The sequence below is a fragment of the Lithobates pipiens genome, unplaced genomic scaffold, assembly GCF_037356315.1.
Source record: "Lithobates pipiens isolate NorthernLeopardFrog02 unplaced genomic scaffold, aLitPip1_a1.2 Scaffold_18, whole genome shotgun sequence".
Taxonomy (NCBI): Eukaryota; Metazoa; Chordata; class Amphibia; order Anura; family Ranidae; genus Lithobates; species Lithobates pipiens.
In genome coordinates, this window is record NW_027507758.1 from 12,931,972 (window position 1) to 12,948,190 (window position 16,219).

Consider the following 16,219-nt stretch of genomic DNA (forward strand, 5'->3'; position numbering starts at 1 on the left):
ACGTAATTTTTGTTTGGGAGCCACGTCGCACGACTGCGCAATTGTCAGTTAAATCGACGCAGTGCCAAATGGCAAAAAGTGGTCTGGTCTTAAGCCAGCAAAGTGGTCCGGTGTGAAAGTGGTTATACAAGCTGTACACTCACTACTTTACATTGTAGACAAGGGTAGTTTCTTCAGTGTTGTCACATGAAAAGATAGAAGAAAAGATTTTAAAAAATGTGAGGGGTGTACTTACTTTTGTGAGATACTGTATATATATATATATATATATATATACACACACAATACACTGCAGCTATCTATCTGTCTCACCTGCCTGAAGTATATTAGCAACAGAACACCAGGAAGGAATTGTCTGTCTGCTGAAACTAAATGAAATGACAGTCTCTCTCTTTAACAAATGCCACCAACACTCTACACACGGCCGACATGCAGGCGGCCTTAAATAGTGTGGGGTGTGTACTTAACCCCCTGAGCCATAATTCGCCACAGGCACGCTGCCTTTGATTGGCTGTGATTGGCCAAGCATGCAGGTCATAGTGCATGCTTGGCCAATCATCAGCCAGCAATGCACTGCGATGACGCAGTACATTATGGGCCGTGACGTGCTGCTCAAATTTGGCGTGAACGGCCCATAATGTTCGATCTTCATCAAAAGATCCAACAGCCGATGTTCGAGTCGAATTTACGTTCGACTCTAACTCAAAGCTCATCCCTACTTGTGCCCATCAAATGCCGCCACTGTGACTTCCTCCTGCCCTTAATGGATGGAGCCACCCCTGGGTTAAAACATGACATGTTAGGTATTTATTTACACTGAGTTATATCATCTTTTATATTTTACTCCCCAAAAAATAGATATTATATTGTGTTTGTGTACACTCAGATTCAGGCTGGGTTCAAACTGCAGCATGGAGCGGCTCACAGCAGGGGTCCGGTGCGTCCCGTTCACCATCTCAGGTCTGATCTCAGTCTGAATTTTTGGCTCAATTTGGACCCGAAACAGACCAGAAGACACACAGGACCCCTGCGCAATTCACACCGGAGCCGCTCCGGAGATGTGTGAACCGCCTCCATAGAGAGCCGGTCACAATCTCCTGACATGTGAATTGGATGCGGTGAGATGCACATCCAATTCCCAATAGTGTGAACCTGGCCTAAAGTGTATTTTTTCAAAACAATATGCATTTTAAAAACTGCTGCACAAATATTGTGTGGAAAAAAAAAATTGCAAAACCCGCCATTTTATTCTCTAGGGTCTCTAAAAAAAAAATATGCAAAATGTTTGGGGGGTTTTGAGTAATTTTATAGCAAAAATAAAAAATGATGTAGGAAAGGAATGTCAGAATTGATCTGAGAGGGAAGTAGATAAAACCCGGCTGGTAATGGCTCTGCAGCTTTTACTTTTGTAAATTGTTACATCATGAAAAAAGTGTTCCACAATAATACAAAAGGTACACAGCACCTCAGAACCCCTAAGGGCCTGACATTAAACACTGGAAGCTAAAACAAAAACTGAGCTCTTGGGTGAGGTTATTGGCTGCTATGGATAGAAGCCCCCCGTTTTCTTTGCTTTCTTTTCTCCAGTTTTCATAAATCAGCCCCCATTTTTGTACAGTCATGAAACATATAAAAAAAAAATAGTGCAACAAATATAATAACATTTTAAAAAAATAAACAAAATACAAAGTAATAACCAATTGTGCTCCTTTTTTAAATCATCCCAGAACATGAACCTTGATTGGTTTGAAGAGACCCACAATCAACAGTTCTTGGTCACCTTTGCAAGTATAAGGATCACCTGTGTGCATAGCAGTCCCTGGCCAATCAGGATGAAGCCCCGCCCTCTCTCCAGGGTATAAATCTCAGGTCAGGGCTGAGGGTCAGTATTACAAGTCACCATCAAGATGGGTTCTTCCAGGGCAGGATTGGGCTTTGCGCTGTTGTGGAGTGTCAGTGTGTCCTGGTTGCTGTGTGATGCCAATGGACACTTTGAAAGCTCCTCGCTCCTCCACTGTGCTCTGGACAAGATGGAATTGTCCTTTTCTATACCTACCGAAGGGTTGACCTTTTCCCTGAAAGTGTTGGGTACGTTTTTTTTATTTTTTTTATTTAATTTTTAAACTATTGTGGTTTAAGGTTGAAAATTGCTAAAAGTAGGGATGCTGTTCCTAATTGGTTGGTAGCTCACAGAACATGGTGGATGGGCGTAGCACATGTTGAATAGGGATCAGTGTCCTATTATCCAGGCTATGCACTAGAATGTAGCCGGTGTCCTGAGATATTTCAAAGTCTAGTGATGGGATGGGTATACCTCCTAATCTGTCCCATTGGGCAGCTTTCACTTCCTGTACCACAGCAAGTTGGGGAGGGGTGTTTCTCCATGGAGTCTGGTGGGCTGCCCTACCCATGAAGATCTATTGAGGAGCTGGGTCAGCACAGAATTAAGCATTCTCAAAAGAGGTGTATGGGCTCACTTTGATTCTTGGTCTGTGTTTGTGTATTGGGAAGCTGGCTGGCAATGGGGCCTGGTTCTTCACAGGCTGGAAGCTCTCACATTGGGTGTTTAGCCCCAGTGCTTGAGATTCTGGTATACCATCCAGCAGTTTTCAGCCTCTTAGAATTTTTTTTACAAAATGATGATTTCCTGCACCAAAAGCAAAGATCTTGATGTGAACACATGGCTCTGACTTAATTTACAACTAAAGGCAACATTTTTTTTTTTTTTTTTTTTTTTTTTTTTCTTTTTGTGGATAGAGGGGAGGGACCAGAACACCAATCTGTAGGAACTATAGGCAAAACTTCTATTTTTGCATAGAGTAAGGGAGGGTTATAACCCCTGTCAGATTTTTTTTTTTTTTTTTTTTTTTTTTTTTTTATCATCCTTAACTGCATGTGGATTCCCCCTCACTTCCAGGGGGACGACACTAAAAAATAAGGGAATCCCTTGGGGACCCCCCCCCCCCCCCCCCAGGTCACCAGAACTAGTGTCCCTTTTATGTTGAACAACTCACGATTCAGGATTTTTCATTTCACTTTCAATGGTCATGGTATGTAGGTCAAATGGAGAGGGTGAATCCTCCCAGGGCACAGATGGCAATAAACTGACAGGTGTTCTAACACCTCTCCACTCTGTACACAAGGAAGTTTTAGCCTTTTTAGTTGTACTTTTAAATGTTTTGCCTAACGAGGACTTTCTGTGGTTTGGCTGGTCTAACAATCTGGTGCTAATCTTCCTTCAGAAGTGAATGTGACACTTGTTGTTGGTTTGGTATCTGCCTTAGTAAGTAATCCATTTTAACTTGTGTTCAGATTTCCAGGATAAATTTCAGGATCCCGCCAATGATTCTGCTTGTGGGATCTGGGCAAGTCATGTCACCAATAACACAATGGTGATTGCTGCCGCCTATGATGGATGCTACGTAAGGGAAGAGGTAAGCTTGATGTCGCTGACTTGGCCTTTTTGATGCGTTCATGGGACAACTAATTTCAGTTCTAGGGTCCCAATAGAATTCTAATACTATAAATCTGTTAATGCATTCATTGGTGTCTGTATAGCCAGAATTTTAGTTCTTTAGAGCAAAGAATGCCTAGGTTTATTGATTGCCCCCGTAATGGGTCATCTGTCTGGCAACCATTGCCACAAAAGGGAGATCATTTAGCGGTTGCCAGAACGCACGGTGAAGGGAACTCAAATGGCAATGCCTGTTCTGATGGCAGATCTCAACGGCAATGTGCTTTCTTTAGAAGCTTTCACTTGTAGCCTCTTCAGGACAGAAGTGAGAACTTCCAAATTGGACAGTACTCTAACCCTTCATTACCCCAAACAAGTTCTGGCTATAAGTGGCAAGCCCCTGGTAACTTGTAAAATAAGTGCCTGAATCCTTGGTAGGTGGGGAGGGAGGTTTAGACATGGATTAGCAGACTTTCTCAGAATGGACTGAGGCAACTCAACTTGGGTTTGGAGACTCCTGCATTTCACCAAACCATCTGCAGGCAGAGTTGCCCTTGGGACACTATTCCTACCAATGCCAGGGCATCTTCTCCCACTAACCACCCCCCAACTTTGAAAGGAAGTAAACTGGGCCCCCCCTTTGTTTCAGAAGTTGGGAGACCCCTGGTGTAATGCATGCTGGTTTTTATTTTCTCTAGGATGGGGACTATATGATGGTTTTGCTTCTGGAAGAAAATGATGATGGTGCAGTTGACCAGTACAAGACAGAGAGGAGATGTCCCATACAGAATGGTAACATGTCTAATCTAAACAAAAAATGGCATGGTCCCCTGGAACAAGAGCACAATGTAGCTTCTTTACTATGGGGGGGGGGTGTTTACTACTGGGTCGGGGTATGTCTCCTAGTTTCTAACCTCCTCGCCCTAACTGAAGAAAAATCTAGATTTACTGCATGTTGTTATATGCTCTGCTTTCTTGTATAGAAGCCCTGGATGCCCCCAGCCCTGATGTCTGCTCTGCTGTTGCTAAAGAGGACAAACTTGCCTGTGCTGAAAAGCCTGTAACCAGTGACTCCTGTGCTGCAATGGGATGTTGCTTCTCCCCGAGTGATGCTACAATGCCCTGTTTCTTTGGCAACAAGTGTAAGTAGGATGTTGATGGATGCACTAAAGTTGGTAGCTGTATCAGCCTGAACATGCTATGGCTAGCCTGTAGGTAAAACATAATGACCTGCTTTTTTGCAGGTAAGGTTGCTAGTACATTGGCCATAGCTAGAAGCATTTTAAGATTGCATTTTGTAATGATTGACTTGACACCTGGTTTAAAATGTACTTAAGGCAAAACATCTGCACAATGGTGTCCAGAGCAAACTAGTCTTACCAGCTTTTTTTTTTTTTTTTTTTTTTTTTTTTTTTTTTTTTTTTTTTTTTTGGACTAAGCCACACTTTGGCCTTTTGGGTACAATGGACAGCCCTCTAGGTGTTTGACTTTCTATGCTCTGCATAATTTTTCACTCTTCACTGCAATGAAACCTGTCTACAGATGTTAGATTAGACCAGCCTTTCTCAACCTTTAGACCCTGGAGGAACCCTAAAAACTTTCAGGTGTCAATAAAAACAATGCCCCTTATACTGGTGGCCAATAGGAAGAATGTCTTCAAAGTAGTGCTCAGAATGCCACCCTTAAAGACGGCTAAAAATATATTTTGATGCTGAACCTCGACCTCTGTAGGCATCGTCAAAAAGGTGGTTCATCAGCCACAGCTCCAGGAACCCCGGTTGAGAATGGCTGGATTAGACTATTCATAAATGTTGCCGTAGGCACAATATCAGTGACTAGATAATTGCATGTCTGAGCTACATGGTGAAAAGCCTATTTTGTAGCATGTTGGTAGCTGTATCAGCCTGAACATACTATGGCCAGCCTGTAGGTAGGGCTTAAGTCCTAATGGAAATGGAGTTCCTGTACTTTTTCCACAACAGGAACTCAGTTCCTGTTAGCAGCCGCGTCCTGCAAGACTTTGAAGTATGTGAGCTGTGTGGTAGGTGCTACACCAGCAGCCGCCCACACAGCTCGCAATGGTAAGTGCTGCACACCTGACCATTCAGACATTGCCAGTAGGGGGGCCCATGACAGCTTCCGCTTTGCTCTACCTGTCAATCACAGCTAGATGGGTAGATCAGATCCCTGCTGCTAAAAGATTGTATTTAGCCAGACCTTTCATGATGCGCTTGGCAGGTAAGTTTGCCAGTACATTGGCCATAGCTAAATGCATTTTAAGATGTTTTTTTTTTTTTTTTTTTATCTTGGACTAGGTCACACTTTGGTGACCTTTTTAGGTGTCTGATGTTCTATGGTCTGCTCTGTATAATTTTGCGCTCTTCACTGCAATGAAACCTGTCTACAGATGTTAGATTAGACCAACCTTTTAACCCTGGAGGAACCCCAAAAACTTTCAGGGGTCAATAGAAACTGCCCCTTATACTAGTGGTCAATAGGAATAATGTCCTTAAAGTGGTGCTCAGAATGCCACCCTTAAATACAGCTAAAAATATTTGATGTAATGCTGAACCTTGACCTCTAGGCATCAAAAAAGGTGGTTCATCAGCCACAGCTCAAAGAACCCTTTTTGAGACTGGCTGGCTTGGACTATCCATAAATGCTGCAGTAGGCACAATATCAGTGACTAGATAATTGCATGTCTGAGCTACATGGTGAAAACCCTATTTTGTGTTCTACAGTGACCACACAGTGCACATTTGATGGCAACATGGTGATTGCAGTGTCCAGTGAACTGACCTTGCCATCTCTGCATCTGGACTCCGCCAGGATGATTGGATTGGACTCCTGCACCGGGCTGAGAGTAGATGCCAGTAACTCCTTTGTGTCGTTCAGGTTCCCATTATCCTGCGCCACAGCATATCAGGTAGGTATTGCAATACAGTCTGTTGCTTGATGTGCAAAGGTTAGCCTTGCTAGCACAATCTCTATACATGTGATATCTTGAGACATTAGGCCTGCAGTTCTTGGTCTGTATAAATGCTTGGCTACAATTCTGGTCTTTAGGCTGTGATATCACTTGGTGAAGATGAATGCTGATTTGCCCAAAATTGGTGAGGATGATGGCACCTTTTGAACTTCGGTATTGCTGCTAAAGATCATTGTAATGGAACTGTCCAAGACCCAGCTAGGGTGCTTCCATCCATTTACATCTTCCTCCAGTCTGGAACTGGGTATTATAGCCAGGCGCCCATAATAGACACTAGCTTGGATGCAAACTGGAACTCTAATCACTTTATAGCATAGATCAGGTAGAACTTGGTCACATCACCTTAACAATACAAACTGGAATATACCTACCAGCCAACAAACTAATTAGGCTAATTGAACAACTAGCCATCTAGTGCCAAGCCCACAACTCTGTATACAATGTATATTACACATGATCATAAGCATTCCACAATTGTTTAATAACAAGGCAAGTAGTCCAATGGCATGCTCACAAATGAGAGCTGTGCTGAACACCTTAAGCAGACTATAGCAGGAGACCTTGGTAAGGGGTTTTCCTTACAATGATCATATTCACATCTGTGCCCAAACCAGCAATGATTTTAGACTAGTGACTCAAACCTGAGACATGGATCCAAAGCAAGGCCACTCAAAGGGTCCTCCATGCACACCTACCAAAGGAGAGTGGTGCCATCCTGAGTGCAGTATGTTAGTTGCAGTCAAGTTTAACCTCTTGCTGACCATCCACCACAGTTGTACTGCAGCAGAATGGCACAGCTGGGTGAAGTTGTGCAACGTTGCTTTGCCTTGTGGCCACTAGGGGTGAGGAGCTCAGAGCTGATGTGAGTGACCAATAATCACTACGCAGATCCCAGTTCTCCATGTGTCAGCAAACGGTGGGGGTTGGAAGAATCAACTGTTTGGGTGCAACATCTCACAACCATGCAATTGTAAGTTAAAGCAACACAGTGCCAAATTGCAAAGTGCTCTGGTCAGGCAGGGGGTAAAACCTTCCAGGGCAGAAGCAGTTAAAATGTGAGTCTAACATACTATTAAGTAGGTATAGGAAAGCATTTGTAGTGATTTCAGTCCATAAGGCTCCCTTTCCATTGGCTGGGCAGCAGTGATCATTCATTGCAAGCCTGATGGGGCACACATGCTCCAAATGCAAGATCAGCCACGTCCACTAGCACTGACATGCATGCCTTGTTCCACATCCACCCCAGAGAACACTGGAGTGGCCAGGGATTGCCAATCACTGCTGCCTAGCTGAACACAAGGGACCATTATGGACAATCTACAAATGCTTGCCTATAACTACTCAAATTTGAGTAAACTTACTACTGTTAAACTTGACATTGCAAACATACTGCATTCAGAGTGGCATCACTATCTCCTTTCTGCCTACCAGTTACTTCTGCTCTACAGCTGGCTGCCAACATTGACCAGAACCTCTAACACAGGTCTGGTTTCAGTAACATGTCAACTTTGCTGCAGGGCACACCCCTGACTGCTGAACTACTTTAGATCCCACTAGCTGCCTCTTTAGCACTTGATTTTCTTAACGCCTACCAAAATAACATTCCCTTAAAAGCCAGTGCCCATAGTCCGTAGGCAAGAGGCCACTCTGCAGGCCCCTGTCCTGGTTGGGTCATTCCAGCCCAGCATAAAGCTGGTTACAGACCAGCTGTAATTCAGCCAATTTAATATGGCTGTTCCAGTCATGATTGATCTAACTATTGCCTTTGTGAACTGGCTTAATTGGTATGCTGATACTCTACTGCACCATCAACCCTACTTGTATACTTAACAGACACTTCTGTAGGTTGTGGTGTGGGTGCAAAAAGCCACCCTCTGCAACTTTCTGTTACTTTTTCACTCAGGTGCCCAATGGTCCAATGAACTATGTAGCTACTATTGAAGCTGGTAGACAAATACAGACATGGCAAGGATCTTCTATTACTAGGGACAGTACAATGAGGTAAGATGAGCAATCGTGCATGATTGGGGGGGCGCATTAGAACTATATCTATCTAATAATGTACTGCTTCTCTAGGGTGACTGTGCAGTGCAACATCATTGAAACTGGTATTGTGCCAGTGCTGCCTTTTACAGTGAACACTCTGCCACCACCTCTTCCTGTCAGTACATCTGGTCCTCTTGAGCTGGAGATGAGGATTGCACAAGGTGAGAATACAAGTGAATAGAAGCAAACCAATATGCTTCCACTAGTCTAGTGCCCATTGGTGTAATGCAGGGGTTGCCAACTTTCTAAACAAAGGGTCAGTTTACTGCCCTTCATACTCTGGGGGGGCTGGCATGTGGCCAATGTGGGAGTAGAAAGTGTCCTGGCATCAGTAGTAAACGATGCCCCATTGGTATTAGAGAAAGTAATGGTGCCCCACTGTCAGTGGGAGGAATAATGCCCATTGGTGTCAGTGGCACACTGGCAGTCGGGTAATGCTCCAAGGGCCAGGCAAAAGGCCACAGTCTGGAAACCACTAGTGTAATGCAAAATCTGCCCTCCTGCAATAGAGATGCTTTCCTTAAATGTGTAGCAGACCTTTGGTCTAATGAAAACCTCAAGCTGGGAGAGCTGACATCCTTCTGGGTTACAAGGAATAGTGGGTGTAATGCAAGGTAGATTCATGGGCACCAGACACTACTTGAATGCAAAGATTGATTTATTCTTGAACAGAACTGTAGGAGTGGGCTTATGGCAAGGACCCCCTTAAGTAGCTACAATGGCAACTGGCAGACTTTGACTTCTATAGGTAGGTGGCCATGCAGGGAAAGGCACCTAGCAGGACACCACATCTGCATATGTAGGATTGCTGTCTCCTATGGCAACAGTCTTGTAACAATTTCTAACACGAGTTGTGATTTCTGTACTTCCTCTACAATCATTACTTGTAGGTTTTCACTCAACTGAGCTCCCAGTTTCTTAATGGACTTGCTGATCTCCTGAGTGTTTCCAATCCCTTCCCTGCTTGATCCCCCTAGCTTGGTACTCAGATGCCCCCTTTGCGAGTAAGGTATAGTAATGTCTGGGAATAGGGAAGGTGGATATTCAAAGCTGTGACACAACTCAAAGATCCTATTATACCTGTCCAGTCATTCAGTGTAGCCGTTCTCAGATCCTAACATGGAGCTCTGTCAGAGGAAGGTTCTTGCCGTTTCTATTTAAGTTCTACTAAACGTGTTGACATGAGGTGTGATGGCAGCCTAGTTCTTACTGCTAACCTGTCCTGTGCCTCATTAATTCCCGAGCAGCTCATGCTAGCTTCCCTTGGCAAGACATTGCAGCATTTGTTAGTCTATGGGCCACTGTTGTAGCTTGGCTAGGGGGTTATGCACACGTGGTGGTGCTTGTGGCTGGACCATTTCCATTCCCAGAAGTACCAGGCAGCTTCACTTGGCACTAAACTCCTTTGCATCAAAACTCCATAAAGGACATGACCTCTAAGAAAACAGGCCACGGAACCTATACAGTTTGTGGCATCGCCTCCAAAGGGGTGTGAAAATGGCATGGCTCACAATCTCAAAGCAAGTAAGTGATCAGCTACCAGTCTGTCATGCTAACTGGCCTCATGGTAAGATCTGCATCTGGGAATTTACTCCTATCAGATTTTATGCTTGTGTGGTAGTGGTCCATCACTTCAAAGTCATGGCTTGCATATATAGGTTTGTAGTTCACTTCTGGTTTGCCAGTTGAGCCCTGATGAAGGGGGCACTTGTACCCCCATAACACTGCCTTTTTGTACCCACTGACTTAATGAAATAACATTACACATCTTGCCACTGCAAGAGGTCTAGATGCAGTCTTCTGTAAAATGGTTTTTCAGTTTTAGGATTTAAAACTCTTCAGCTGTTCAATAAGGCCTTATGCTTTCCTCAGGGCAAAGGTGTTGTGACCTTCCCCAGGATTGAGAAATGTTTGTAGGGACCCCCCCCCCCCTCTTCCAGGGTTAATAGGTTTGTTCATAGAAAAATTCTTTGTCAAGCAAGTGACATTTCTTCAAGGGTCCCTGAACCCAACCATTTATTTAAAAATAAAACATGTTGCGTATGTTACTTTTTTTATTTTATTTTTTTTAATGCAGATCTCAACTATGCCTCATACTACACGGATGCACAATACCCTGTGGTCAAAGTGCTCAGAGACCCAGTCTACCTGGAGGTTCGCCTCATCGGCAGAACAGATCCAAACCTGGTCCTAGTCCTAAATGACTGCTGGGCCACCAGCTCTGCCAATCCCACACTCCTTCCTCAATGGCCCATCTTGTTTGACAGGTGGGTAATCTGTAGAATGGAAGTTATCCCGTCTACCTTGTGCAGATCTCAATTCTGAATTCGGTTTTTCAGTTGCCCTTTCAATGGAGACAACTACTTGAGCCAGCTGATTCCTGTTGGAGCTTCTTCACAGGCTGTACCTATACCAAACTACTACCAGCGCTTTGTGGTCAGCACCTTCACATTTGTGGACTCCACCACCCAGCTTGCCCTTGATGGCTTGGTAAGTGAATGCAACATATTGTATGTCTTCATCTAATGCTTTGCTGTGATTAACTGTGTAAACTTGTCTTCAGGTATACTTCCACTGCAGTGCTTCCGTTTGTGTTCCATCTGCCAGGGACAGTTGTGTGGTTTCTTGTAGTCAAAGGAGAAGTGAGTATATTTATATCCAGGTGGAAGAATCTTGGGTTTTCCCCCAAACTCACTTTAATAAAAATAAAGTTTCCCTTTTACTTAAAGAACATCCACTATGGAATATTAAACTTGATCCTCTTTTTAGGGCGAATGGCTGAACTTCGGTCTCTGAAGAACACGGTGACTTCTCAAGGACCTGTTGCATTTGTTTCTGTGGATAATCAAGAAATCCTAAAACTGGAAGGTAATCAATCTGGGGAGGGGGTTGGTCTCAGTTGAGATTCAAGACTTAATTTATGATTTCTTCCTAGGTACTGATCCATCAGATCATTCCACGTTGGACCTGGTTAGAGGACTAGCCACTGCTGGGGTTGTTGGGTCTGTGGCTGTTGCTGTTCTAGGCTTGTGGATTTACCGCAGGAATCAAACATGTAACCTTAAAACTGCAAATGTTTGAATAAACTATTTTTCTAAATCTGTCTCATAGCTTTATTCCCAACATGGTTCCAGAAAGGCTTAACTTCATTTGTGGCTTAAAATTTGAAGCTGGTCAGAAGTGGTTTCCCACCCAAAAAATGCAGAATGGGTTATCCTTCAAAATGGGCTAGGATAGGACTTACCTGCTTGCTCAGCTAATATCCTGCCCCAGTCTGGTTATGCACTAGCCCCATCATGTGATGATCCTGAATGCCTAAAGCTGCACTCAAGCAGCTTTAGTTGCTGTAAAAGGATTTGTCAAACAGTCGGTGATACCACTGAGAACTTGTTTACCTTGTGAGTCAACTGGGGGCCTCAATCATGCTGTTCCTATTGCCTTAAGAGGGTTGTGACCACAGGAAGGTCTACAGACCTTGCATAACTATTACTCAAAGTACAAGTCTTACTAGAGGCGCATTACTAGCTATAACTTGGGAGGGGGTGTTGGCAGGTCTAAACTTATCTCCTGATTTCAGCCACTTTAACTTTTCTCGTGTCCATCCTGGGCTTCCTTAACCCTAGCCTCATCTTTGTAATGGCTTTATCGTCTACTTTATGGCTGAACCTTATTTCTTAGCAAGCACCCAAATGTATTTATTTGATTGGGGTTACTGTAAAGCTGTTGGCCATGTTCCTTTACCCAATATAATATCCCCCTGTTAGCAGAAGCAGGCAGTTGCCAATCTTTGCCCCAGATTGTAGTAAATAAGGGGGGGGGGGGGGGGCACACTTTGTACCTCCTAATGTAAAGAAAGAAAAGATGCCCTCAGTTTCCTTCAAGAGTCCCCCCTATATTGATTAAGAACTTGGACTGATTAGGTGTTTCAAGAATGGGGGTGCATTGTGCTTGTCTTAAATGTATATGGGATTGAGGCTAAGCATAGACAGAAGGGCTGCCAATATTTTGCTGCTAGAAGCTTGCTGTGAGGTTTGCCTTAAGACTCTTTCTCACTGATTCCGTGCAGAGAAGTATACACAACCAATTGTGATAGCAGTGACATTTCAGTCTCTTCAGAACAATCGGGTATTTAAAGTCCACCTTCAGCCAAATAACTACAGGTTTTGCATATCTTTGGCATGAGAGGCCTGTTGGGTCCCCCACTTTCGTGTATTGAACTGCATGTGGCCTTTCTATAGTCTGCTGATGTGTGACATAGGCCAGTGGTCATCAACCCTGTCCTCAGGGCCCACTGACAGGCCAGGTTTGCAAGATAACTGAAATCCATCACAGGTGATATCATTTGCTGCTCAGTGATTGCAGTATTCTAGTCTGCATCTGCCCAGGGTAATATATAAAACCTGGCCTGTTGGTGGGCCCCAAGGACAGGGTTGATGACCACTGACATAGGCAATTGGAATAAATGGTAAACGCTATTCATGCATTCTTAAGTCCACTCTGCAATACCTTTAGGGCTCCTATGCATTGTAAAGACACTTGCGCACCAGACGCTGGCAGGCTCCTTCTACACCTGGAAGTGCATTGCTTAAACATGCATTAGCCAGCTTCATTGGATAACTTATTACTGTAAATTGGTCTTATCAGATCTCTCCCATTCTTCACCAATGAGTGCTTAACTCCATTATGGGAAGTATCTGCTTTTTGCAATGGTTGGGCCTGTGGAATGGATATTTGCTGCATAATTTATGCTACAGTCTCTAGACTCTGTAACTTGTGCATATGATTCCTTCCATTGTCATTTTTGAGTAACCCCTGGATCAACCTCACCTATCAATGTCACTACCCAGCTATATTGTATACATTTTAACAGAGAATCCCCCAAAAATCTTCTAGGTTCCTCCATAGCTGAGCTCCTCCATGCCTCTAGCAGTTTGGTTGCCCTTCTCTGCACTCTCAGGTGGTTTCCACCCCCCTTTAAAAAAACACTGGTACCCAAACTAAACTGTATATTCCAGATGAGGCCTTAGTAATTTGTACAGGGGGTGCAAAATGATCTCTCTGGAGTCTATACCTCCCTTGCATACAAAAGATTCTGCTTGCATTGGAAACAGCAGCTTGGCATTGTATGCTATTGCTCTTATGATCTACCAAAACCCCCAGAGCCTTCTCCACCTTAGTCCCTCAGTTCTAATCACTAGTATGTATGATGCATATTCCTAGCCCCCAAGTGCACGACTTTACATTAATTCAACATTAAACCTCATCTGCCACATAGTCGCCCATAGGGATTAGCCAAAGCCCCCCCCCCCCCCCCCCCCCTCCTTTTTTTTTTTTTTTTTTTTTTTTTTTTTTTTTTTTTTTTTTTGGCTTGCGAGCAGACCGATAGTTTGCACAAACTTTCAAACCCTGTCAAAGTCTATGGGACTCAAACATGAGAAATCAAAATTTTAAAAGTTTTTTAAATGGCTTTTTTTTTTTTTTTTTTTTTTTTTTTTAACGATGCTTAAAGTGAAATATTCCTATAACTATCATGCCTGGGAGGTGTCTATAGTATGCATGTAAAGTGGTATGTTTAGAACTGTCTCTGCATAAAATTACATTTTTATTCCTTTTAGAAGTCACTTAAAACTGTGGCTGTAATGTCTAGCGTGTGTGGGGCCACCAGGCCCTATATATCTTTTAACCAAACAGCGGTATACAGGAGGTGCTAATTTTTGAACTGGTACAAGTGTAGCTCCAGCCAAAAACTACTCCAAAGCTTTTTAGAGAACATAGGGAAGGGTTATCACCCCTGTAACCTTTGCTTTACTGTCTGTGCGCACCTGTTCAGAAGATTTCACCTCGCTCTGTCCTAATGACAATTGGATTTTGAAAATGGGGCTTTTAGTGAAACAAGGAACTCTTAGCCCTTGTACACACGGTCGGAGATTCCGACAACCAAATCCGTCAGATTTTGTCAAACTGATGTATAAACATGGTCGGACGAAGTTGTTGGTATGTCCTATCGTTCAGAACGTGATGACGTTAGTCCCGTCATAACGAAATATGTTCAGGCTAGTAGCCAATAGCTTTGATGTAGGAATTTGATCTGAGCATGCGTGGCACTTTGACCGATTGGAATTCGCTACACATGATCGGAGCATTTTGTCGGAAAATATTTCCGGCAAGTTGGAAAATTTGGTCTGACGGAAACTGTCCAATGCAGACCACACACAGTCGGAATATCTGACAAAACACTCCGATCAGACACATTCCGTTGGAATCTCCGATCGTGTGTACAAGGGCTAACGGGAGAAAATTTCCCTTCCTAGGGGTAGATTTGCTGTTTGAAAGTAGGAGTTTGTAATTTGGATGTTTGAAAGTAGTGGCCTGCCCTTTATACTGTGCAGGAATTTGGGCCTTAGGTTTGGAGTTGCCACAACACTGTAAGCCCTCAGTTACTCTTGGTAGGCACAGGAATGAGCCCTGCTGCAAAGTATTGCATCAAATTGTAGTTACACTCCCCTGTTAAACCGGGCCTTAGCCACTGGTGGCAGTGCCTAGAACCAAAAATGTTCTTACAAACTATCAGCATGAATATTGAGGATAGTCACTAAGCATAGAGAGTCTTGAAGAGATCTCGCATATAAAAAAAAATTATTCGGTTGCGAAAGGGGCTTGGTAGCTGGTGATCCAAGACTGATTAATTTTTATGAAGGTCGGCCAATCAACCAATTCGGTGGACAGGTGCACCCTGTGATCGGTTAAAAAAAGAAAAAAAAAAAAAAAAACCTCCAGCAGCACTGAAAAAAAAAAGTTAAGTTCCACTTGGTGGGCATGTCAAAGAATAGGTAGTTATTGGGCAGGTTAAATTGCTTTTGGAGGTCAGCCGAGCACTGGCATTACCGTATATACTCGAGTATAAGCCGAGATTTTCAGCCTCTTTTTTGAGGCTGAAAGTGCCCCCCTCGGCTTATACTCGAGTCATCGCTGTCTGCCTGCTCGATCAGCGTGTCGAGCAGACAGACAGCGGACATTCTACCCTTCAAACGCCGCGCCTCCGCCTTCGCCTGTGATAGGCGGAACACTGAATTTCCCAGCAGCCTGTGTTCCGCCTATCACGGACATCGTCTCATCCTCGTACTGCGGACGAGGATGAGACGATGTCCGTGATAGGCGGAACACAGGCTGCTGGGAAATTCAGTGTTCCGCCTATCACAGGCGAAGGCGGAGGCGCGGCTTTTGAATTTTAGAATGGCCGCCGAGGCGCCGACGAAGAGCGGCGATCCTGGCAAGGCACGGGACGGAGGCAAGGCAAGGCAAGGCACGGCACGGGACGGGACGGAGGCAAGGCACGACACGGCACGGCACGGGACGGAGGCAAGGAGGCAAGGCACGGCACGGCACGGGACGGAGGCAAGGAGGCAAGGCACGGGACGGAGGCTCGGGACACACACACACACACACACACACACACACACACACACACACACACACGGACACACACACACAGGGATGGATGGATGGAGACACACACACACAGGGATGGATGGATGGAGACACACACACACACAGGGATGGATGGATGGATGGACACACACACACACAGGGATGGATGGACGGACACACAGGGATGGACGGACACACAGGGATGGACAGACACACACACAGGGATGGACAGGCATGTCTCACCCTCGGCTTATACACGAGTCAATAAGTTTGCCAGTTTTTTTGGGGGTAAATTGGGGGCC

The 16,219-nt window shown here is 44.3% G+C and overlaps 1 protein-coding gene across 2 annotated transcripts; it reads left to right on the forward strand.

Moving 5' to 3' along the window:
* The first annotated feature begins 1,907 nt into the window (after positions 1-1,907).
* On the forward strand, positions 1,908-11,588 carry LOC143986970 (zona pellucida sperm-binding protein 4-like). 2 transcript variants are annotated; one of them, XM_077485386.1, is made up of 12 exons: positions 1,908-2,088; positions 3,313-3,434; positions 4,153-4,246; positions 4,438-4,596; positions 6,196-6,380; positions 8,347-8,444; positions 8,520-8,650; positions 10,567-10,756; positions 10,829-10,979; positions 11,053-11,131; positions 11,259-11,357; positions 11,425-11,588. In XM_077485386.1, the coding sequence occupies exons 1-12, from the start codon at positions 1,908-1,910 to the stop codon at positions 11,568-11,570; spliced, it is 1,635 nt and encodes a 544-aa protein (XP_077341512.1). In that variant the 3' UTR covers positions 11,571-11,588. The 2 variants fall into 2 exon arrangements, with proteins under 2 accessions (XP_077341512.1, XP_077341513.1); XM_077485387.1 differs by having other exon boundaries at positions 4,153-4,245; positions 4,446-4,596.
* Positions 11,589-16,219: the final 4,631 nt, after the last annotated feature.